This window comes from Saimiri boliviensis, chromosome 13 (genome assembly GCF_048565385.1).
Source record: "Saimiri boliviensis isolate mSaiBol1 chromosome 13, mSaiBol1.pri, whole genome shotgun sequence".
Classification (NCBI taxonomy): Eukaryota; Metazoa; Chordata; class Mammalia; order Primates; family Cebidae; genus Saimiri; species Saimiri boliviensis.
The window spans coordinates 64,735,949-64,762,947 of NC_133461.1; the positions used below are offsets into that span (position 1 = coordinate 64,735,949).

At 37.0% G+C, this 26,999-nt stretch overlaps 1 protein-coding gene across 12 annotated transcripts in view; it reads left to right on the top strand.

The window, feature by feature from the left end:
- Positions 1–26,999, top strand: part of PTPRM (protein tyrosine phosphatase receptor type M) — an 836,104-nt gene that overhangs the window by 473,381 nt on the left and 335,724 nt on the right. For all 12 annotated transcript variants that reach the window (XM_074383756.1, XM_074383758.1, XM_074383757.1 and 9 more), the window contains one exon: positions 24,828–25,136. In XM_074383756.1, coding sequence (XP_074239857.1) covers positions 24,828–25,136 — 309 coding nt within the window. The remainder of the gene's footprint in view (positions 1–24,827; positions 25,137–26,999) is intronic.

Below are 26,999 nucleotides of genomic sequence, written 5' to 3' on the forward strand. Positions count from 1 at the left end.
AATGAGATATTAATATTATGTGGCTGTCCTCCAGATCCATACTCCTGGATGCCCAAGTCAAAGCTAAGCATCACTACCTCCGCACAGCTGCTCAAGGAGTGTTCCCTGCTTCATCTTCCCACCATGTACTCTTGCGACAAGGTATTAATAAATAGGTGGCGTCTAGAACTTCAAATGATCGCTAAACAACCAAATAAAAGTTGTTTTCAATTTTGAAAGATTTGATTCTTTCCTAAGAATTCAACTTCAGAAAGAATGAATGAAACTAAGACTTTTTAAATTATTTATCATATCAGTAACCCATTAGAATTAATAGCTGTGGATCCTTATGATAATTTTTAGTTAATTTTCAATGTGGTAAGAATCATGAACATTTTTTAAACTAAATGGAACACTAGCTGGCAAGTGAATGCGCTACATTATTAAGATGATTCAATCTATTCCATACTTTTTAAGCCACTTCTAAGGAACATTTCAAGGAAACATACTTGTTCGTAATAAAAAAAATAAGTTTTGTGGCAAATAAACATAATTAAAAATGAAAGTTATGCACATCAGTGAACTGTGATTCATTTTTATAAATTTAATGAATTAGCTATATGATAATTCTTATTTTGTGACAGTTACATTGTTATTTAAGAAAGTAATACCTGCAAAAATAGCAAGTTTAAAAAAATAGGATAGCACCAAAAAACAAAAACGTGCTGTTTTATATCAGTCACACTCTAGGTGTTAAATTAGTAGTACAGTATATGTATGTACATGTTTATAATTCACAGATTTGTTACAAGGTGGAATGATGGTGGTCTCTGAGTCACCTGAAGAGCTTTATAAAACTCCACATCACCCTCATCCCAACAGCACTCCCCAAACTCCCCAAATAATAGCTGAATGTCATAACCCAGGGGGAGCGTGGTAAAATAGGTGTGGTTTGTGGATGAATTGGCCAGGGACTCCTGGGGCTATGCAACCCACACTCTCCTCATATTGTTGGACTGTGGAGATCAAGGATGTCTGGAACTTTTTCTAGTTGAGTGCTATAAAATCAAGAGACCAAAGTTAATTTGGAAAGGAAGTTTGGGGTAGCCATTCATAAATACATGTAATAGACTCTTCTTGAAGGTCTCTGGAACAGATGAAAGGCCTCTAAGAGTGTCAGAATACGTGAGTATTAATCCATCTATTTTCAGTAAATAAATGATTAATTCCCTGGCTTCCAGGAAAACAATGAAAAAAAAAATCTACATTGCCTTTGTATTTTTTAAATCATCAAATTGAGCTTACTCAGGTTACCTTAGGCTTGAGAGGTATAGAAACGTATTGCAAAGTCATCTGACTTTGTTGGGAAAATGGTGTTGATCCCACACAAAAACTACATTTAGGGAAAATTGACACTAAAATGGAACTAAATTGGTATCAAAATAAGGAGACAATCCAACAGAGAAGTAAACTGCTCTTTACTAAAGGAGCAAGCTCTTTTTTTTAAAGTTGTTTTATTTGGAACATTAATAATTTCAAATTAGACCCTGTGTTTTCCTTCTTTTTGTCTTTCTGAAATAAAAGTGCTGGGTTCATCTTCTCCTAGCATACCTCTTCCTGCCCTGCCATTCCGATTGTCGGTGGGGTGCTGAGAACTGGGTTTTCTGTCATCTCATTCCCCAAGCTTCCCTGGAAGATTAGCAGGATATAAAACCGAGGTTTTAAATAAAAACTAACTTGTCAATCATATGCTCTTTTAAATTGAGCAACTCTTTTTAAAAACAAACAAACAAAAATAAAACAAGTTGTTGATGAAAACACAGAAGAATAATTACAGTATAGCCATCAATCTAGCAGAGTTGAGTGTGATCTTTTGTGAAACCATGTGCACAGACTTGTAAACAACTTCAAACAGAAAACTATCTAATCATAAGAAGATTGTAAATACCAAAATGGGGGGCTATAAACAGGTAAAAAATATTTTAATAACATGAATCTGCTTAGTATTAACTAGAGGTAAGAGTTATATATAGGTAAAACTGAAATTATATTTGATTTACTTTTTTCATCACTAATCACATTACTGCTGTAGCACAGAGTAAATGGTTTGGGTTCTCTTTTGCCCTGGGTAAAATATCAGTTCCAAACTTCCAAGACTTTTTGTGGATATTATAGCTTTATGAGGGTTACAAAAGGTCAAAATCCATTCCAAGCCCATTTCTGACAGTTCTGAAAAACTCTGTGAAAATCATTTTGCCTCCTCCTGTTTTATATAGTCTGAAATAAATACCAAGGAAGTCTTTTACTGTAGTCTCATTTTTATTTCATACAACAGTTTCCTTGTAAAGTTCATCTATAGGATGAATTGCAGTCTGTTTGTTCCACTGTATAGAAACAATTCAAGATTCTAATTTTGAGTGTAACAGTAGTGCTCCTTCTATAGTGATAATCTTTACACTCTGGAAATGTCACCAAGGAGCTCAGGCGAAAACTGAACAGTTCCAGTGGTGAGTGAAAGCCTTGTTTATAGAGCCTGTGTGACTTCCTTAAAGCAGAAAAGCACAACACAGATGTGAGTCACAACACAGAAACTTGGAAGGGCTTTTCAGAGAAAATAGGTAAATACTGCAGAAAAAGAGGTATTTCTAGAGTTGATTTATAAGACAAAGGAACTGATCTGAATGTTCCTTATATATTGTTCTGTGCTAGTATCCTTTTACCAAATATGTTGATTAACAAATGTAGGCATTTTCCAGGATAAAGATTCATGTTAATGAGGTAAGACATGTCACTTGATTGTTACAGAATGCAGTAAGACATAAACATAATTAAACATAAACTCAAACACACAAATACACACAACACACACACACACACACACACACACACACAAATACATATACATACACATACACATTCACACTGGGATCTTGACCGTGTGAGTCTATGAAAGTCTGTGAGTTGTTTTTAGGTGTTTTCTTTTTCTTTTCTTTTCTTTTCTTTCTTATTTTTTTTTTATTTTTTTTTAATTTTTTTTTTTTAATTTTTTTTTTTTTTGAGAGGGAATCTTGCACTGTTGCCTGGGCTGGAATGCAATGGAGCAATCTCGGCTCACTGGAACCTCTGCCTCCTGGGTTCACAAGATTCTCCTGCCTCAGCCTCCTGAGTAGCTGGGTTTATAGGCACACACCACCACAGGTGGCTAATTTTTTGTATTTTTAGTAGAGACGGGATTTCATGTTGGCCAGACTGGTCTCGAACTCCTGACCTCATGATCCACCCCACTTTGTTTCCCAAAGTGCTGGGATTAGAGGCATGAGCCACTGCACCTGGCCAAGTCTGTGAGTTTTTATTGCAACTAAGAAGAAATAGTCATAAAAGGATTTTATTTTGAACCAAGACTGAAAGAAATTGAAGGCTACTTTTTGGCAGATAAAAAGGCAGCTGCCACCATATGCATATTGGATCAGTGTGAGCAGAGAGATTAATTTTAGCAGGAGAACCTTATTTGAATACAGCAGATAGATTTGCTTGACTGGTATGAAAAGCAAGAAGGGTTCTGCGATCACTTTGATAGTTGTGACTTACTGATGGGAAGACTTTTTGTTTTGGTCAGATGATAAGAGCGTGAATTAGAAGTCTTTTAATTGATGCAGATGAACTGTCACATCAGGAAGGCATTCTGGCAGTGGCAGGAGGGACAGATAGGGAGGAGGGAGGAGTAGCTAGAATATGAACCTTTGAGAAAATGCAGTTTAAGTATGAATACGAATATGAATATTGAAGTCTGGAAATGAGTAAATGGTTTTAGTTTCCTGGAGATGCGGAGCCTCCACACACTCATACAACATTCCTGTCAACATGCATCCCTCCTAGTACATTCACTTTTGCAGGCCTGGTTCACCCTAAATTCTGAAATTGTTAATTATAGATGTATTCTCTAAGGACTTTCAGTGTGCACTGCATATACATATATCAAGTAGAAAGCATGTTTTTTTTAATCATAAAACTTACATAAACATAAACCTTGTAGATTTGTGTATTTTTATGGTAGTTTTCCAATAGATGAAAATAAGTGTCTTGAAGAAGGAAAGGAGCTCTCTTTTCTAATTGCACGGAGGTACCACATGGGTTAGCCGTGGCCTTGGGTGGTTACCTTCTTGACTGCTGTCTTCCTCCTTATGTGACCATTTCAGATCTAGCGCTAAGTATCCATGAATGAGATGCAGAAGTTTAGTGAGGGGACGGGGAGCAACAACTGTACCCTAAGTGTCAGAGCCAGGCTGCACTCAGGTCGGAGGCTCAGCTTTTAGGAACCAAAGTCTAGTTTCAGGGATAAGAATGTTACTGGTATGACGCCTATTATTGTGTCTTAGGAAAGATGGGGCTATGTAATTCTTTTCAAGTCTGAGGACTCCATCCCATGGATGTATTTGTGGAACTGCTGTATCTTTAATGACATATGATCTTGCTTCCTTTAAGTTAAGTCTGACTGGTAGTAACCGTTGCACTTCTCTCAGAAGAACCAGCATACATTGTTCTCCAGGAAGGAAATCTCAAAGAGCCAACAATCTTCTAGGATATTCATGCCTTTCCTGTGATAATGTTTTCTGAGGTTATGCAATATTTGATACAAACAAAAGGACATATGTAACCTACAAAAATTGTGCAGCATAACAATAATCAACTTCCCATCTTAAAAACAGAATATTTCTAGAACCTTTTCCCCTAACTGTAGTCTTCTGCTCATTTTATCCCTGTGTCTCCAGGACAGAGGTAGCCAATATCTTTATTTTTATGTAAATTTTTCCTTTGCTCTTTTCTTACATTGTTATTAAAATAGTTTTATCACATGTGTATGTATTCTTAAACCATTTCCATTTGCATGTTCTTCAGTTTTATAAGATTGCTTCGTAGTAGTCCTGTGGGACTTGTTTTTTTTTTTTTTTTTTTTTTTTTTTCCGTTCAATGCTATGTGTCTGAAATGCATTATAGCTCATAGCTATAGTTAATTCATTTTCACTGGAGTCTAACTTTCCATTGTGGGGATATTTATCTGTTTTTGGCTCTGTAAATATTTGGGTTGTTTCCTTGCTTTCCTTTCTTATTCTTTTGACAATAATGCTGGTAAAGACATTTCTGCTCATGTCTCCTGGTGCCTACTGGGAAGAATTTCTCTAGAAATGTATTTTTCAAACCCTTTAGATGCAGCTTAAAATATATTTTCATTGTTACACAGTTATTACATGATACAATTCATATATTTTAACGTAAAATGCATTTTTATGTTTCTTTTTCTATTCTCTTTCATTAAAACAAATGCCAGTATGATATGACCTAGGGACACAGCCTACACTCTAAAAAGCACTCTTCCAAGCCAGAACTTCTCCAGCGTCAATGTGCAGATGAAGATTCAGCTTCAGGAGCTGCAAAGTGGGGCCTGAGTATCTGCATTCCTAGTAAACTTCCAAGGGCTGCTGCTGTGCTGGTGTGAGAACCAACACTGCTTTGAATAGCCGGGCTCTAGGCTGTTTCTCAAGTTTCTCTGATGACAAAAATCAGCCAGGCTGCTTCTTATGGTACATATTCTGGGGCTTCATTGCAGGCCCAACAAATCTAAGTCTCTGGGTATGAGACGTAGAGAGCTTTATAGGGTCATGTGTTGCATAATGACATTTTGGTCAATGACAGACCACATACACAACTGGGGTCCCATATGAATGTAATACCATGCTTTCACTGTACCATTTCTATGTTTAGTTACACAAATAGTTACCATTCTGTTTCTGTTGCCTGCAGTATTCAGTACCGTAACAAGCTGTTGTAGCCTAGGGGCACCCTATAGCCTGGGTGTGGAATAGGCTGTACCATCTAGGTTTGAGTAAGTGCACTCAGTGATGTTCACATAATGAAATCACCTAACAATGCATTTCTTAGAATGTATCGTTGTTTTGGGGTGATGCATGACTATTTTTTGAAAATTTCTTCTAAACGAGGAAGTACTATGCCAGGATATATACCTAAGAATGTAACAGTTGGCTTGCAGGGTATTCTAATGTTAGCTTTACAAGCTGATGCCAAGTTGTGTTCCATAATGGCTGTACCAATTCCTACTCCAATTAATGATGTATAACACATTGCATTGATGTACATTCTGGCAACAATCAGTATTACCAAACTTTTTCATTTTTGTGAATCTGATGGGTATAGAATGGAATTCACTATGACTCTAATGTACATTTCCCAGGTTAGTATTAAGCTTGAGCATATTTTCACATTTGTGGTCTATAATTATACTCTTCTTTAAAAGTCCTGTTCTTTTACTAACTCTTCTTTCAAACTGTCATGTTTTTCTTGTGATTGGTGGATGTTCTGTATGTAATCAATATCTCTCACGTGTTCAGTGGTTGCCAATGTCTTCTATTCTGTGGTTTGCCTTTTACTTTTCTATTAAATGCCTGTTTATGTCTTTTCTCTTTATTGTGTTTGGTTGTTTTCATTTCTTCACAAGAATAAGTTTATAATTTAGCTTTTTACTTTTCTTATGATTCATTTTGGTAAATATGTTCTTGATGTAGCATAAATATTGAGTTTTTCATTGATAGGTGGTGCTTAAGAACTATTTCTTTGCCCTGTAATCAGAAAAAAAAAATCCCCTACATTCTTTAGTTAAAAAAATTAAATTTGGGTTTTTATGCTTCTAATTGAGTCAGAATTGATTTTTGTATATGATGCAGAGTAGGAATTGACTTCTCCTAGCACCACTTGTGAATCAGAAAGTCCACTTTTATCATATAGAACTCAAGATTTTTGTTCCAGCCCATGTCTGTTCTTTCAGCAACACCACACTCTGTAGTTACTATAGCTTTTAAATAACACTTGGTATCTGATAGAACCAATTGTCATACCTCATTCTTCTTAACGGAGGTTTCTGACTGTTTGGGGACCTTTGCACATTTTTATTTATGTTAGAATCAATTTATCCAGTTCTCCAAAACTCTAATTAGATTTTAATTGAAATGGTAGTGATTCTATAGATTAACTTGGGGAGAACTGACACCTTTGCCATATTGAGTCTGCCCTTTCATAAATACGGTATAATTCCAATTATCTTGATCCTCACTAAGGTGTTTCAATGAGGTTTTGGATTTTTATCTGTTATTGGTGTCTTGTAAGATTTATTCCCAAGCTCCTTATATCATTTGATCCTGTTATAAATGAAAAAAATTAAGTAATATTTCAGTCTGATAATACATAAAAAACAGAAGATTTCAAAATTAATCCTATATTTGGTCACCTTGCTAATATTTGCTATTTTTGTATAACTTGTAGGTCCTTCTTCTGTGCCAAGCCTGTCACATTGTCTATGTATAATTCAAGTGCTGTTTTTTCTTGTTTCTTTCTTATACTTTTAATTTCTTGCTGTACTGAGTAGAACCTCCAGGAAAATGTTGTAGTGAAACAGCTTAGATTTGTTTCTTGTAAATAGGTTATGGCAGGATGTTGATTTTACTTTTAATTATCTGGGCATTTTAATAGACAAGATTTTATTTACATGTATTGTCATTACTAGTATATTTGAACTTCTGTCTAACACTTTTCTATCTGCTTTCCAATTTTCCCTCTGTTTTTCTATGTCTACCCTTATTCCTTGCCGTTTTCTTTTCTTTTCCATAATTGAAAGAACATTTTTTCTTTAGATAAGTTACTTGTTACTGAAGGTATTTTCCTATGGCTGTCCATATAGTGATTACCCTGGAGAGTTTGCCTTGCATACTTAAGGTCTAGAGTTGATATCTTAAACTTCTTTTCCCAGTGATAGAAAGATCTTACAACACTGCAACTCTGAGCATTGCCCTACCTGTGTGTATTCTCTGACTGTTGGCAGTCTAGTTATGTATATATAAAAAGCTCTAAAATCAGACAGTATTGTTATTTTACAAACATAAGTTTTTATGTTTCTTTGCTCACCATTTCTTCTAGCATGTCAGACCTTCTTTCAAAATTCATTTTTCTCTTTGAGGGTTATCCTTTATTACAAGTTCATTGGTAGTAAATTCACTCTGGTATTATTCTTTGAAATTAGCTTTATTTTGTTTTGATGCTTGAATAATAGTTGCTATGTGTATAGTTCTGATATATCCATATTTTCTCTTTGTACTTTGAATATTTTGTTCCTTTGTTTTCTGCCTTCCACTGTTGTTGAGAACTCTTTGGTCAATCTGCCATTACTTTGTAGGTGATGTGCTTTTTCTCTCTAGATGCTTTTGAGATGATCTCTTTGATGATTTTGGTGTTGATAGTTTAACTACATTATGTCTAAATGTGGAATTAATCTAATTTTTCTATTTTTTGTAAATGTTATACTATCTGTATCTTTTGTCTGATATCTATTGTCGGTTCTGGAAATTTCTCAGACATTATGTCTTCAGTTAGTGCCTCTCCTCTGTTCCCCCTGTTCTCGAATGCCAATTAGACAAAGGTACACCCTCTAATTTTGCCCTCCATCTTTCTTTCTTATTTTGTTATGTTCCTATTTTTGTTTTTCTGTGCTGTATTTTAGATAATTTTCTCTGATCCATGCTCTACTTCACTAATTCTCTCTTAAGCTATGTCCAATCTTGCTGTCTAGTTTTAGACAGTACATAATTAATTTGCTATCCATTGAGGTTTTTGTTTTATTTCAACAATATTATTCTTTCTAAAGGTTATGTTAGTTGTTTTTGAAATTGGTCATTTTCATAGTGATGTATTACATGTTCATTTTTGTAATTACACTTTTAATTTTGGAACTGCCACACAAATTTTACATTCTGAATCCGGTAATTTGAATGATTGGAATCTGTTGTTTCTTATTTCTGTTGACTCTCCATTAGGACATTCTTGTGTTTTTGATAATCTTTACTAGGGAGCTTATATTTGGGGGGGATTTATTGGTGAAAGTAGGAGGCCTGTATTTACAGATAAGTTTGTTCATGGAAGATTTGTATTTGTGTCTGCCAGAATCAGGAGATGGTACTAAATTTGGATACTTTACACAGTGTTATTTGTATGAGATTAGCATGGGAACATCATATTTGGCTGCCCTGCCCCTGGTCCATCGCTTAATCATTCAGTGGCAGTGCTGATATAAACAACTGCAGTTCCACCTTACCCTTTGTTTTGGACAAGGAACATGGTGTAAGGTGTTGCTGGAGACACACAACATCCTATGCAATTTAAAAAATTGTCCTGTATTGGATCTAGTTGTTTTCAAATGGGAGAGTCCTTGAGAGTAAATGATATGCCATTCTTTTGTAATCAGAAATTGTAAAAATTATTTTATGGATGTATTGTTCATTTACTTATTAATTTATCTAATTCTTTATTTGAGGAGTTTAAAATTTTTATTTTTTCATACAAACGCAATAATAATGTGATATAATAAGTGGTTGTTGGAAGAAATTATTTTCTTTTTCTTTTTTTTTCTTTTTGAGTCAGAGTCTCACTCTGTTACCAGGCGCCAGGCTGGAATGCAGTGGCGCAATCTCAGCTCACTGCAACCTCCTCCTCCTGGGTTCAAGCAATTTTTCTGCCTCAGCCTCCCAAGTAGCTAGTACTACAGGCATGCACCACCATGCCCAGCTAGTTTTTGTATTTTAGTAGAGATGGGGTTTCACCATATTGACCAGGATGGTCTCGATCTCTTGACCTCGTTATCCGCCTGCCTTGTGCTCCCAAAGTGCTGGGATTACAGGCTGAGCCACTGCACCCTGCCAGGAGAAATTCTTAACATAAACCTTTCTCAAATACAGTTGCTATAGCCAAAGAAAGAAATAGTTCTATGTATTGTAAATCTCTATTTCAAATACTATGCCAAATAAATGATGCAACTCATAAGATAATGACACATTTGGGTTGGCGCAATGGTTCACACCTGTAATCTCAGCACTTTGGGAGGCTGAGGTGAGCAAATCATGAGGTCAGGAGTTTGAGATCAGCCTGGCTAACCAATATAGTGAAACCCCATCTCTACCAAAAATACAAAAATTAGCCGGGCGTGGTGGCAGGCACTTGTAATCCCAGCTACTAGGGAGGCTGAGGCAGGAGAATCACTTGAAACAGGAAGGCAGAGGTTGCAGTTAGCAGAAATGACCACTACACTCCAGCCTGGGTAAAAGAGTGAAACTATTTCAGAAAAAAAAAAAAAAAAAAAAAAAAGGCTAACCACACATTAAACTTGGCTTATTTACATTTAACTGGAACCATTACTTTTAAGATCTCTCCTTCAGAGCGAGTATAGGCCCATAGCCTTGAAATACAACCTCTTTTATAAAATAGAACATCTGAACATTGTTTTTCTTTTGGAGAGAAGTTTGTTATTATTTGGTATACTTAGAGATGTGTAGCATCTATAAGCCAACAGTCTCACTGTTAGTGTGCAGTAAGAAAAACTGTGACCAAGAGGGCATATAGACAAAGATGCTCCTAGTAGCACTACCTGTAATAGAGAAAAGGTAGACTCAGCTATCTTTTCTACAGCAGTGGAATGGATAAGTATACTGTAAAATACATTATTTAATGGAATTTTAGACACTAGTTAAGCTAACATAGCTTCAACTTGGCTATATTGAATGAAATCTCATGTTGCAAAAAATGGTACAATTTTTGTGAATTTTTAAGCATCCTAGATATATGTAATGAAAGTACAAAAACCTGTCTGGGAATAATATATAATAATCTTTGAATAGTAGGTAGGAAGGTAGAAAAATTTCATAGTAATATTTTATTTCTCTAATAAAAAGTGATCTGAAACAAAATGTAAACTGTTAACATTTGGTATTCGTAGATACACAGATGATTGTTTTATTTTGTACTTTTTGATGTGTTTTAAAGATTTTATTATTTAAAATTTCAAAAACCCTAAATACCAACACAAAATTATTGTCTTTAAAATCAAAACTTATTTCAACCATTCTGGCACTTCTAACCTTATTTTATACTATTCATCTTCAGGGAGGATAAAATGACATGTCATTGAATACCTTATCAATACCCACATTTCTTTATTTTGGAAGGTATCAACAGTAAATTTCTACCCCTCTTCTTCCAACCTCTATTCAATAAAGCTGTTTTTATAGATTTAGGGGTACAAGTACTCTCATGCAATACAGATATATTGCATAGTGATGAAGTCTGAACTTCTAGCATTCAACAAGCTTTTTACTTAAAAATTTAAACTGAAAAAAATTCTCTAAAAAATTTATGCTGAAGGGGGCAGATCCAAGATGACCAAATAGGGACAGCTCTGGAGTACAGTTCCCAGTCAAGAACAATGCAGAGGGTGAGTGATCACTGCATTTCCAAAAGAGTTATTGCTGCCCACAGACCAGGAGATTCCCAGGCTGAAAAGCCCCAGGAGTTCCCAGCACGGCAACTGGCGCAGCGGGTCTCTGCACAAAAACTCACACAAATCTGGGTGGCCATTTCAGCTGGTGCCTGGAAGGCCTGGGAGATAGAGCCGCCCATTTAACTGAAAAAAAAAAAAAAAAAAAGGGGGCTGAAACAGGGAGCCAGGTGATCTGGCTAAGTGGGCCCCACCCCCACAAAGACTAGCAATCTGTAATGATCTGAAATGAGAGTTTCACACAAGCACAGCTGGACCCAGGACGGGCCAGCTCTGTTGGGGGAAGGGCATCCGCCATTACCGAGGCAGTCCACCACTACCAAGGCAGTCCACCATTACCGAGGCAGTCTGCCATTACCGAGACAATCCGTCATTACAGAGGCAGTCCACCATTACTGAGGCACACTGCTGTTACCAACGCAGTTCTAACTATACCTCTATAAACACAAAACCACAAGGAAGTTCACAAAGCAGCTGGGCAGAGCCCACGGCAGCTCAGACATGCCTCTGCTGGCAGACTGTGACTTGGCTACCTCCTTGCTGGGCAGGACAGCTCTGAAAAAAGGCAGCAGCACATCAGGAACTTATAAATAAAGCCCCACCTTCCCAGGACAGGGCACCTGGGAAAAAAGGCAATTATGAATTCTGCTGCAACACACTTAAACATACCTGTCTAGAAGCTCTGAACAGAGCAACAGAGCTCACAGCTCAGCACTTGAGTTCCTATAAGGGACAGACTGACTCCTCAAGCAGATCCCTGACCCCTGTGTATCCAAAGAGTCACCTGATAAAGGAGATCTTAGGCTGATGTAGGCAGGCATCATTCTGGGACAAAGATAACAGAAGAAGAAACTGGCAGCAACCTTTACTGTTCTGTAGCCACTGCAGGTGATCCCCAGGCAAGCAGGGTCTGGACTGGACCTCCAGCAGTCCTGCAGCAAGGGGGCCTGACTATTATAAGGAAAACTAAAAAATAGAAAGAAATAACTTCATCATCAACAAAAAGGACATCCACTCAGAGACCCCATCCAAAAGTCACCAACTACAAAGACCACATGTAGATAAATCCACAAAGATAGGAAAAAACCAGTGCAAAAAGGATGAAAACACCCCAAACCAGAATGCCTCTCTTCCTCCAAGGGATCACAGCTTATCACAAGCAAGGGAACAAAGCAGGATGGAGAATGAGTCTGATGGAAACTGGCTTCATAAGGTAGGTAATAACAAACTTCTATAAGCTAAAAGAACATCTTCCAACCCAATGCAGAGAAACTAAGAACTTTGAAAAAAGGTTTGATGAAATGCTAACGAGAATAAACAGCTTTGAGATGAATATAAATGACCTAATGGAGTTAAAAAACACAACATGAGAACTTTGCAAAGAATACACAAGTTTCAATAGCCAAATCAACCAAGTAGAAGAAATGATATCAGAGACTGAAGATCAACTCAATGAAATAAAATGAGAAGGCAAGATTAGAGAAAAAAAGAGTGAAAGAAATGAACAAAACCTCAAAGAAAGGTGAGATTTTGTGAAAAGGCCTAATTTACATTTAATAGGTGTACGTGAATGTGACAGAGAGAATGAATCCAAGCTGGAAAACACTCTTTAGGATATTATCCAGGAGAATTTCCCCAACCTAGCAAGGCAGGCCAATATTCAAGTCCAGGAAATACAGAGAGCACCGCAAAGATATTCCTCAAGAAGAGCAACCCCAAGGCACATAATTGTCAGATTCACCAGCATTAAAATGAAGGAAAAAGTGCTAATGGCAACTAGAGAGAAAGGTTGGGTTACCCACAAAGGGAAGCCCATCAGACTCACAGTGGATCTCTCGACAGAAACCCTACATGCCAGAAGAGAGTGCGAGCCAATATTCAACATCCTTAAAGAAAAGAACTTTCAACCTAGATTTCATATCCAACCAAAGTAAGCTTCATAAATGAAGGAAAAATAAAATCCTTTATGAAAAAGGAATTGCTGAGAGATTTCATCACCACCAGGCCTGCCTTACAAGACCTCCTGAAAGAAGCACTAAACATAGAAAGGAACAACCAGTACCAGCCACTCCAAAAAAAGTACCAAATGGTAAAAAGCATCAACACAATGAAGAAACTGCATCACGTAATGGGCAAAACAACCAGCTAGCATCAAAATGGCAGGATCAGATTCACACATAGCAATATTAACCTTAAATGTAAATGGGCTAAATGCCCCAATCAAAAGACACAGACTGGCAAATTGGATAAAAAGTTGAGTCCTGCTGGTGTGCTGAATTCAGGAAACCCATCTCACATGCAAGGACATACAAAGACTAAGAGTAAAGGGAAGGAGGAAGACTTATCAACCAAATGGAGAGCAAAAAAAAGCAGGAGTTGCAATCCTAGTCTGATAAAATGGGCTTTAAACCAAGAAAGATCAAAAGAGACAAAGAAGGGCATTACATAATGGTAAAAGGATCAATGCAACAAGAAGAGCTAACAATCCTAAATTTGTACACACCCAATACAAGAGCACCCAGATACATAAAGCAAGTTCTTAATGACCTACAAAGATACCTAGACTCCCACACAATAATAGTGGGAGACTTTAACACTCCACTGTCAATATTAGACAGATCAACAAGACAGAAAATTAACAACGATATCCAGGGCTTAAACTCAGATCTAGACCAAGCAAACCTAATAGACATATACAGAACTCTCCACCCCAGATCTACAGATTATACACTGTTCTCAGCACCACATCACACGTACTCTAAAATTAACCACATAATTGGAAATAAATTACTCTTCAATAAATGAAAAAGAATGGAAATCATAACAAACAGTCTCTCAGACCACAGTGCAATCAAATTAGAACTCAGGATTAAGAAACTAACTCAGAACCACACAACTTTATGGAAACTGGAAAATGTTGACTGCATAAACAATGAAATGAAGGCAAAAATAAGCATGTTCTTCGAAACCAACAAGAACGAAGACACAACATACCAGAATCTCTGGAACACATTTAAAGTAGTGTCTAGAGGAAAATTTATAGCAATAAATGCCCACGTGAGAAGCAAAGAAAAATCTAAAATTGACACCCTATCATCAAAATTGAAAGAGCTAGAGGAACAAGATCAAAAAAATACAAAACCTACCGGAAGACAAGAAATAACTAAGAGCAGAACTGAACGAGATAGAGACACAAAAAACCCTTCAAAAAATCAATAAATCCAGCAGCTGGTTTTTTGAAAAGATCAACAAAATACACCGCTAGCCAGACTAATAAAAAAGAAAAGAGAGAAGAATCAAACAGATGTAATAAAAGATGATAAAGGGTATATCATCACTGATTCCACGGAAATACAAACTACCATCAGAGATTACTATAAACAACTCTATGCAAACAAACTGGTGAACCTGGAAGAAATGGATAAATTCCTGGACACTTGCATCCTCCCAAGCCTAAACCAGGAAGAAGTTGAAATCCTGAATAGACCAAAAACAAGGGCAATTCATAGCCTACTAACCAAAAAAAAAGCCCAGGTCCAGATGGGTTCACAGCCGAATTCTACCAGACATACAAAGTGGAGCTGGTACCACTAATTCTGAAATTACTCCAAATAATCCAAAAAGAGGGAATCCTTCCCATATCATTTTATGAGACCAACATCATCCTGATACCAAAACCTAGCAAAGACTCAACAAAAAAAGAAAACTTCAGGCCAATATCCATGATGAACATAGATGCAATAATCTTCAATAAAATACTGGCAAACTGATTGCAACAGCACATCAAAAAGCTTACCCATCACGATTAAGTAGGCTTCATCCCAGGGATGCAAGAGTGGTTCAACATATGCAAGTCTATAAACGTAATCCACCACTTAAACAAAACCAAAGACAAAAACCACATGATTATCTCAATAGATGTAGAGAAGGCCTTTAACTAAATTCAGCAGCCCCTTTGCTAAAAACTCTCAACAAACTAGATATTGAGGGAATGTATCTCAAAATAATAAAAGCTATATACGACAAACCCAAAGCCAATATCACACTGAATGGGCACAAACTGGAAGCATTCCCTTTGAAATCTGGCACTAGACAAGGCTGCCCTCTCTCACCACTCGTATTTAATATATTATTGGAAGTTCTAGCCAGAGCAATCAGGCAAGAAAAAGAAATAAAGCGTATTCAATTAGGAAAGGAGGAATTTGAATTGTCTGTATTTGCAGATGACATGGTTGTATATTTAGAAGACCCCACCGTCTCAGCCCAAAATCTCCTGAAACTGATAAGCAACTTCAGCAAAGTCTCAGGATACAAAATGAATGTGCAGAAATCACAAGCATTCCTGTACACCAATAACAGAGTCGAATCAAGAATACCATTCACAATTGTTACAAAGAGAATAAATTACCTAGGAATACAGCAACTCAATGAAATGAAGGCAGAAATAGAAGTTCTTTGAAACCAAGAACATCTTTATTGGTTTCAAATAAAGGAATATAACCAACAAAGGATATAAAAGCCCTCTTCAAGGAGAACTACAAACCACTGCTCAGCGAAATAAGAGAGGACACAAACAGATGAAAAAACATTCCATGCTCATGGTTAGGAAGAATCAATATTGTGAAAATGGCCATACTGCCCAAAGTAACTTATAGATTCAATGCCATCCCCATCAAGCTACCTATGACCTTCTTCACAGAACTGGAAAAAACCACCTTAATCTTCCTATGGAACTAAAAGAGAGCCCCCATAGCCAAGACAATCCTAAGCAAAAATAACAAAGCAGGAGGCATCACGCTACCTGACTTTAAACTATACTACAAGGCTACAGTAATCAAAATAGCATGGAACTGGTACCAAAACAGTGATAAAGACCAATGAAACGGAATAGAGGCCTCGGAGGCAATGCCACACATCTACAACCATCTGATCTTTGACATAACCTGACAAAAACAAGCAATGAGGAAAGGATTCCTTGTTTAATAAATGGTGTTAGGGAAACTGGCTAGCAGTGTGCAGAAAGCAGAAACTGGACCCCTTCCTGACACCTTACACTTAAATTAGTTCCAGATGGATTAAAGACTTAAACATAAGGCCTAACACTATAAAAACCCTAGAAGAAAACCTAGGCAAAACCATTCAGGTCATAAGCGTTGGCAAAGACTTCATTATTTAAACACTAAAAGCATTGGCAATAAAAGCCAAAATAGACAAATGGGATTTAATTAAATTCCAGAGCTTCTGTATAGCAAAAGAAACAATCATTTGAATGAACTGGCAACCAACAGAATGGGTAAAAAATTTTCAGTCTACCCATCTGACAAAGGGCTGGTATCCAGAATCTACTAAGAACTAAAACAGATTTACAAGAAAAAAACAAACAAACCCATTCAAAAGTGGGCAAAGGACATGAACAGACACTTCAAAAGAAGACATTTATGAGGCCAACAAAAATATGAAAAAAAGCTCACCATCACTGGCCATTAGAGAAATGCAAATCAAAACTGCATTGAGATACCATCTCATGCCAGTTAGAATGACGATCATTAAAAAATCTGGAGACAACAGATGCTGAAGAGGATGTGGAGACATAGGAACGTTTCCATACTGTTGATGGGAGTGTAAATTATTTCAACCATTGTGGAAGACAGTGTGACCATTCCTCAAGGACCTAGAAATAGAAATTCCATTTGACCCAGCAATCTCATTACTGGGTGTATATCCAAAGGAGTATAAATCATTCTGTTATGAAGACACATACACACATATGTTCATTGCATCACTCTTTATTATAGCAAAGACCTGGAACCAACCCAAATGCCCATCGATGATAGAATGGACAAGGAAAATGTGACACTTATAGACCATGGAATACTATGCATCCATGAAAACCAATGAGTTCATGTCCTTTATAGGGACATATATGAATCTGGAAACCATCATTCTCAGCAAACTGACACAAGAACAGGAAATCAATCACTGCAAGGTCTCACTCATAGGCAGGTGTTGAACAATGAGAACACATGGACACAGGGAGGGGAGCATCACACACTATGGTCTGTTGTGGGGGAATAGGGAAGGGACAGCTGGGGATGGAGAGGTTGGGGAGGGATAACATGGGGAGAAATGCCAGATATAGGTGACGAGAGGATGGAAGCAGAAACCACATTGCCATGTGTGTACCCATGCAACAATCCTGCATGTTTTACCCATTTACCCCAGAACCTAAAGTGCAATAAAATATATTTTAATAAAATATTATCCTGAAATACTTGGTGGAATTATTTTGAAACCAGGTACCTTGGATGACTAGCCCAGGGTCCGGTATGTATTCTTTTACTTTATTTATTAAATGTGCAAGCCAAACCAAGAACTAAGCAAAGTGTTTGTACACACCGCTCTTCAGCATTACCTAACACCGCTAGAGAGTGCTCCCTCTATCTAGGCTGTCAGTTGTGGACTGTGTTCTCCCTTACATGAGAGCTGGGTTTTCACCATAAGTGTATATCCTAGACGTTTTATCTGTAAGATAATCCTGCACATTTGCCATAAAATGTGAATAGGAATTCTAGCTCTCTAATGTGATGGAAATTTAAATTTAAATGGTTTAGTTGCTATGTGAGTAGTCTATTTCCCAGCAAGATGGGGCAGTAGCTTACTTACCTTTATATTTTAGGCCGCTTTCAAACCAGCATTTAGAAAACATGAAAGACATCGTGAAACTATGTCCATGTTCAGCCAAGAAATAGAGTAGAATGATTTTGCGTAGACTTTGGCATTGTTTCCCTTTCCTTCATTTAGTCTATAAGACTATTTTTTTCCTTCTCTTAAATGAGTACTGTTTTTGAAATTTGGCCTGTTTGTTTGGAAGATGCTGTTCTCCCTCATATAGGATTTTATGATTTATTTAAGAAAAACAGGTTGTTTCCAAGGGAATTTTTGGATTCTAATTATGATAAAATGTGAAAACTATTAATGTGATATCTATGAAAAGTATTCTGGAGGAAAAAAACTATTCAAATTTATATAGTTCTTGGGATAAGTTTGAATTCATTCAGTTACCTCACAAATACATAGATGCCTGTAGGGCAGTGTAAATGAAAGATTGTTGTATTCCAGCAATTTCAGCTTGACTGACAAGATAGTGTTTAAACTCTGGAAAGCATTGACAAGTTGAAAACCTTTAGCTACCTCACCTAAAAACAAGGCCATGTACCTGGAATCATTACTGCTTAGGAATACTGAATTTGGAGGTAGGCCACTATGATATTAGTTACTCAGGCCTTTGCTCTAATTTCACTAAAGAGTAAAATTAAAGGGAGCTATTGCTTTATTATTTTGTCACCCTCTAGTGTGACTGGTGAGGCAGAAGTACAATAGCTGGAGGTCCTGAAGGGGCCCACCGTGCCATTGTGGTTGTTATTCTCTTTATTGTAATGGACCTCTGTAGAGTGCAAGGAGAAGTAGAAAAGAGAAACCTGTTAGCAGGAGCATGGTTATAATCTGTGTTTTTTATTATCCATGACAGGATCCTAAAATTACACCCAAATATTTCTCACAGGTTCTGAAATTGAGTTTCTGAAAAAGCACTGTAGTAGTAATAGAAGGTAAAGTGCAGAGTTCCAAAGAAATGAGCTGTGAATTGAACTTGCAATGGAAATTGATCCTATCAGTCAGTTTGCCCTTACTCATAGAAAAACAGGACCGAGTGTAGAAGGAGCCAGGATCACTGATTAAATAGGATGCTAAAGTGCTGGAGGCTAGAAGTAGGCTTGCTGGTCCCTGAGGTCAGGACTGCACTGGCAGACTTCTCTGCTGGCAGCCTGACTCAAGCTGGCAGAAAAAGAACAGAATGAAAAATGCTGCAGGCATCAGTGGGTGAGTTGGTAAGAGCTCACTGAGCTTCCGGTGCGACAGCCAGTGCGCTTGTCCATAGGGAAGCCATTCTCATCTCTTATTATGAGTCAGTGGCCCACAGTGGACTGCCTGGCCTCAGATTCATGCCAGTTGGGCCTGTCATGATACCCTTTCAGGGAAGTGGAGAGGCATCAGTGTGGCCAGCAGGTGTGAGTGTGAAGAAATACGACCTTGGAATCGATTCCATCCTCAGTAGCATCTTCAGGATTGTGAGAAAAGAGGAGAAATTTCCTACAACTAGTGGTCCCATGAAAACAATTTATTGCCCTGTCTAACTGTAAGAGATTTATATTGTACACAGAGTGCTTATAACGCTATGCCAGTATTTCTGTGGGCAGTGTTTGTCTTCTACTCCCAGAAATGCAGTGTGAGTTCCAGTTAGCCTACCAAAATTACACATTTCTGGTTATGAAGTTGCCATTTGTTTCCTACAGTGTGTCATGTTTCTAAAATGATGCCCTTCAGAGTGTTAGTGATCATCAGCATAACTCACTAGAGTAAATGTCCCTGTGGAATGCCTCATTCACAGTTAGCAGCACACTAACGGAAATCGTTCTGCAGAAACACTGAAAACAAAGGTATTATAAACACTAACTTAAGATGTAATTATTATAAATCCATTGCTGGATCAGAATTTAACTTTGCAGAATGGCAGAACAAAAAAGAAACATTGAAAGCAGTTTGCTTAGTATGAGTTAAAACAATTTTCAGATTTCCTTAGTCATTGGGCATAGCCTATCAATACTATCATTAAAGGAGGCTGCTGTCATAAGTACATGGTAGCACACAGAATTTCATTTATGTTACTGTATGTATCTTCTTTACCATACATTTCCCCAACTCACTTAACTTTGCGTTTGGACCTTGGTAAGAGAAAATGACAGTACTCCATCTGTCCCTGTGTCATGGTGTTGATTCAACTTCTCCTGTAAGCTTTTGACAAATGGGAGAAGTGTTTAGCAATCAGAGTCAAAGAGGTCTTCATCCCTATCCTATGTTGATGTGACCCTTCCTATCCCCACTGATACTGACCCTGCCATGTTGATAGCAACACATTAGTAGATACAGCAGAACTACAGGCCATAGTCAAAAGCTCACAGAGGGCACAAAGGAAAATATTCTGCAGAAGCGCGTATTTGTAAGATAGTTTTGCTTTGGTTGACTGTAGTTTTGCTTTATGTCAAGATGCAAGGCAGTGAGTGCCACCCTCTTTTCATCTAAGATTTAAACCTCATACAGCCTCTGTCTCCAGTCTGATTACCACTTAGGACAATAGGGAATTTAGAGTCTTTGTCATATAAATGATTGTTTTGTGTTAGGCTTAGCTATAGTACTTGGCAAATGTATGGGAAATTTGAGACATAATTGTACTGTGATGGAATTCTCAAAGGTACTCACAGAGGAAAGTAGTGCACGTTTCAAGAAAACTTGACCAGTAGACAAACAGAAGCCTTTGTTTTTAATGCTGGGACTTAATTTAAGTATATATTTTCTGGGCTAAGGAATACTGAATGATGCAGACTTATTTATACGTGGAAAATAGTTTTCCATTGAAATTAAGTTAGAATTGTGCTTCTTACTTAAACTAATATCTGAAGACTTGAGTCATTTTATTATTCAGTAAAATTGATGAAAATCTTAAGAAAATGCATTAGAACAGTCCTGTGATGAATAGACCTGTGATTAAGAAGGAAAAGCGAGAAGGGACACATGTTGATCTGTTTATGTATACGGGATCTGGAGCTTACTAGAAGTTTTTGTGAACATTCAAATAATGAACCATTATAGAAAATTAGACATTTCCTTTAAGTTGTAAAAGTTACTAATCTGGAAAAAAAAACCTTCAATGTTATTTCTAAATAATTTATTTATGACATTTTCCCTACAGAAGTAATTTAAATATAAAATATTAATTTTATAATAAGGAACATTTCACGAGAATGCCTCTCACGATTTCTTGGTGGAATTTTCATCCTTGGTTCTTAGATTTATTACAGGACAGGGTAGCATGAATGATCTTTATTAATTCCATTTTATGATTACAGCAGGTATCTGATAAATTCTACATTGCATATTTAACATTATTCCACTTTAAACATTTTCATTTGCCAGAGGTTGTAGGTAAAAAGGGGAGATTTTTAAGTTCTCTCTATGGCATAAATGGTGGAGAAAACAGACACAAGAAATTTATGCACAAATAGGAATCAATAAGTGAACTTCAACAATAGTCCAGACAGGTTTGCAGCACCTGGAAGTGCAGGACATGCTCTCTGGTACAGCTGAACTGGGGAATATGGCCTTGATCCTTGCTTCTATGAATTAGCAGGAAAAGGGAGAAGAATTCCTCTCAGCACTTTGTCTCAAGTTTAAATACATTGGATCTTTATGATATTGTACATTCTATGGGCATGTTTCAGTTAGAGTCTTAGTATCTTCAATATCCCGATTTCTTTTTACCGGATTCTCTTTAGTTTGGTAGAGAACAACAGTAGAGTGGGAGCAGCATTATTTGTAGTTGTCAGATCCAAATTCAAGTGCCACAGCAAACCCTGACCCTGATCAAGTTATTGAGCCTACCTCGGTCACAATTTTTATCTTTATATATTAGAAATAAAAATATTTACAGGGCTGTTTTAAGGAATAGGGAATATATAGAAAGCAACTTACACATAGTAAGTGTGCAATAAACTGTAGCTTTTATATCAAGTTTATTGTCTCTTCTCAACTGTATATCTCTACATTCATATTTGGTGAGCACACTTCAGACAAGCAAAAATCAAAATTATGAATCAAATGATCTACGGATGTACAATGCAGAACATTTTAGGTTAGGCTTTTCCTAAACTTCTGAATACTAAATTTTTTGTAGCAGTGCATGGTACATTATAAGTGCTCGGTAAATGTTATTTATGTAGTAGTGTTTATTTTCATCATTATTTCATAAAGAAATTTAAGCTTTGTCTGCATATATTTTATTTTTTTAACCCCAAGCTTTTATCAGTTTTTTAAAAATACTGTAAGTTCTGGGATACATGTGCACAACATGCATGTTTGTTACGTAGGTATACCTGTGCCATGGTGGTTTGCTGTACCCATCAACCCGTCATCGACATTAGGTATTTCTTCGAATGCTATTCCTCCTCTAGCCCCCCACCCCGTGACAGGCCCCGAGGTGTGATGTTCCCCTCCCTGTGTCAGTGTGTTCTCATTGTTCAACTCTCACTTAAGAGTGAGAACATGTGGTGTTTGGTTTTCTGTTCTTCTGTTAGTCTGCTGAGAATGATGGTTTTTAGCTTCACCCATGTCCCTGCAAGGGACATGAACTCATCCTTTTTTATGGCTACATACTATTCCATGGTATATATGTGCCACATTTTCTTTATCCATTCTATCATTGATGGGCATTTGGGTTGGTTCCAAGTCTTTGCTATTATGAATAGTGCTGCAGTAAACATACATGTGCATGTGTCTTTATGGTAGAATAATTTGTAATCCTTTGGATATATACCCAGTCATGGGATTGCTGGACTAAATGGTATTTCTGTTTCTAGATCCTTGAGGAATTGCCACGCTGTCTTCCACAATGGTTGAACTAATTTGCACTCCCACCAACAGTGTAAAAGTGTTCCTGTATCTCCACATCCTCTCCAGCATCTGTTGTCTCGTGATTTTTTTAATGATCACCATTCTAACTGGTGTGAGATGGCATCTCAATGTGGTTTTGATTTGCATTTCTCTAATGACCAGTGATGATGAGCATTTTTTCATATGTTTGTTGGCAACATAAATGTCTTCTTTTGAGAACTGTTTGTTCATATTCTTTGCCCACTTTTTCATGAAGTTGTTTGTTGTTTTCTGGTAATTTTTTTTTAAGTTCCTTATAGATTCTGGATATTAGCCCTTTGTCAGATGGAGAGATTGAGAAAATTTTCTCCCATTCTATAGGTTGCATGTTTATTCTGATGTTAGTTTTTTTTTGCTGTGCAGAAGCTCTGGAGTTTAATTAGATCCCATTTGTGAATTTTGGTTTTTGTTGCCATTGCCTTTGATCTTTTAGTCATGATGTCTTTGCCCATGCCTATGTTCTGAATGGTATTGCCTAGGTTTTCTTCCAGGGTTTTTATGGTTTTAGGTCTTACATTTAAGTTTTTAATCCACCTTGAACTAATTTTTGTATAAGGTGTAAGGAAGGCGTCCAGTTTCAGTATTCTGCATATTGCTAGCCAGTTTTCCCAGCACCATTTATTAAATAAGCAATCATTTCTCCATTGCTTGTTTTTGTCAGGTGTGTTAAAGATCAGATGGTTGTAGATGTTTGGTGTTATTTCTGAGGCCTCTGTTCTGTTCCATTGGTCTATATATCTGTTTTGATACCAGTACCTTGCTGTTTTAGTTACTGTAGCCTTGTAATATAGTTTGAAGTCAGGTAGCATGATGCTTCCAGCTTTGTTCTTTTTGCTTATGATTGTCTTGGCTATATGGGCTCTTTTTTTGTTCTATATGAAATTTAAAAGAGTTTTTTTCTAATTCTGTAAAGAAAGTCAATGGTTGCTTGATGGGGATACCATTGAATCTGTAAATTACTTTGGGCAGTATGGCCATTTTCATGATATTGATTCTTCCTATTCATGAGCATGGAATGTTTTTCCATGTGTTTGTGTCCTCCCTTGTTTTCTTGAGCAGTGGTTTGTATTTTATTTTAAACCATGCCAAAATGCTTATATTCTCTCCATGTCATTTAGATTTCTAAGCTTGAAACTGTACCTTGAGCTTGGGCTAAAATAGGAATACCAAGAAATTGTTGTGAATAGGCAAGAAATACTTTAGATGTGTGGAATTCTATTCACATTGAAATTCAGAAACACCTGTTCTGCTCAGAAGTTTATATTCTCTAATCGTATGATTTCATGCACAATTATCAAGCTTTTACTCTTATGCTTTTCGATTAAGTAATTATAAGTTAACATTTAAAGATAAAACACATGTATCAGTGTTAAGATTGGTTTATTTTATCAGAGACCCAGAGGAAAAGAGGCTTAAATAAGATAATATTTATTTTTTCCTAATGAAATGTTTGGAAATAGGAAGGTCAGGGCTGGTATGGTAGTTCTGTGATATCAGAGACCGTGGCTCCTCCTTCATCATTGCTTTGAATTCTTAACATTTGCATGCTTCATGGTCCACCATGGCTGCCTGAGCTCCAAACATCATATGCTCCATCCAGCTAAAAGGAAAGAAGAAGGACCAAAGATGGTGACCCCTGCCTTTTAAGAACACCTCTCAGAAACTGTTTTGGACATTTCATCTTATATGCCATTCATCAGAATTTATGCACATCGCCACATCTGTCTGAAGAAAATAATGGAAACTTTCATCTTTACTCTGGGTAGCCAAATGCCTAACCAAGACTTAGGGATGTTATTATCCAGGAAGAAGAGGAGACCAGGTGTTGAGAACAAGTGGGAATCTATGTGACATTTGGGCTTGACCTGAACCTTTATCTTTCTTCTCTCTCATGTTTTCTTTTGTCTTATTTTCTTAATAGATCCCATGCGCGGCCCAAGAAAACTAGAAGTAGTGGAGGTCAAATCTCGGCAAATCACTATCCGTTGGGAGCCATTTGGATATAATGTAACTCGTTGCCATAGTTATAATCTCACTGTCCACTACTGTTACCAAGTTGGAGGACAAGAACAAGTGCGAGAAGAAGTAAGCTGGGATACAGAAAACTCACACCCTCAACACACGATCACTAACCTGTCACCATACACCAATGTCAGCGTGAAACTGATCCTCATGAACCCAGAGGGCCGGAAGGAAAGCCAAGAACTCATAGTGCAGACAGATGAAGACCGTGAGTAGCTTTGAATGATATGTTTATGTGAAACCTGTTCTTTCAAAAAGCAACTTTTGTTTCTTTTGAGATCTTTGCAGTGAAGATGGAAGAAAGAACCACTTACATTGTTGAACAATACAAATATGTATCTGTACTCCTTATTCTTAAGCACTGATTGAAAGAGGGAAAAGGGAGTAGAGATGTAGAAATGTCATTCTTTATTACTCATATAGTTACTTTTCTGTATATAATCATTCCATATTGCTCTCAATAGTTCTTCATTCAAGTTTTATTCCATTGGACTGAAAAAATGTTGTTTTGGGTATTAGATTTTTTATATAAAATAATTGGATGGAAAAACTGTTGTTTTGGGTATTAGGTTATTTATATTAAATGCTTATCTAAATATAGTTAAATCACATTCTGAAACATTTTTCATAGTTCAGATAAAAATTCAGTATGAAATAAAGGCTGTCCTTGCTTTTTAACACAGTCTTGAGAAACTGAGTTGGTGGTCATGAAATAGATCATTTTTCTCCACAGGAACAATGTTGAAGCTAGATATTACTTTAATAAATTACTACTTAACAAATAAACCATGCATGTCACCAGTAACTCATCAAAAAGGCAAATATATAGGAAACTTCTCCAATAACTTAAAATAGTAAAGTTTTGTCTTGAATCTCATAGCATGGATATAAATGTTCTTTTGCACAGATGATACAGGGAACCCTTGTGTATAATAACGTATTCATATAGTACATAAAATACAGTGATAGTATATCATACATTTGACCTAAAAATTATTTTTCAAGCATTAAAGTAAGTGACAAAGAATATGGGAAGCCCATTAAATGAATGAATGGACTATTCCTAAGAAAAGTAGTTGTTTAGCTTTTTGTTTCTTCATGTAACTGATAATGTAATTTTGACCAATGATTACATCATGAGTTAAATGTTTAGAATGATACTTTATTGTTTCATTAAAAGAACTAAAAAAGGATTTTTGAGTGTTTTTACCTACCCACCACCTGCATATTTCTACAGAAGAAAAACACAGAATTAGCTAGAGGAAATGAGGCGCTCACAGCACATCCTCTTTCCTCTGTTATTGTCCCTCCAGTCCTGTTTGTGCTGATTTCTCTCAAGCAGTAGTTTGAGAGGGAGTCTAAGTTTGATGGAAGCCCCTCAGTCAAGGTTGACATGAGAAGCTCTGTTTCTTCCAATTCTCTCTTATCTCCCAGGAGAGGAGAAGATGGTGCCCAAATTGTCAGCCAGTCACGACTGGCTCCTTCCTGCCCTACATTTCTCTATTGACTCTTGTCCTAACTTCTGATGTTTCTACTTCCAAAGTTTTAGATTGTTCTTTTCTGTCAACTTCCACTGTGTTCGAATCCTTATTATTTTATGCCAAAATTTCTATGATTGTTTCTACCGTTTCTTTGTGGGTCTAGCTTTTTTCTATTCTAATGTCCCTCCCGCCACCCACTCTCTCACTAACTAATCTGAAAAATACACTTTCATCTTGGTCTCTTTCTACAAGAGTCTTCAGTGGCTCTTCCACTTAATCTTCATTCCAATGCCTTGGCTGTCAAGGTTTGCTATATTGTTGGCTCATATTCTACGAGGAATAACTTCTTCACAGCAGCTTGTTCTGCAAAGCCATCCCTGTGCTGGTCCCTGTCCTACTCTGTGCGTCCTGGGCTCCTCGTGGTTGCCTAATTGTTCTCCTCAGCCAGTCAGGGCCTCTCCTGGGGGCTTCTCAGGCTCACCCACTCTGCTCCCCACTGAAGCTCTCCTCACATTTCAGGTCCTTTCACAAAGCTGTCTCCAGCTCTTTAGTCCATGTTACACACAGCCTTCTGACCTTATTTGTATTCA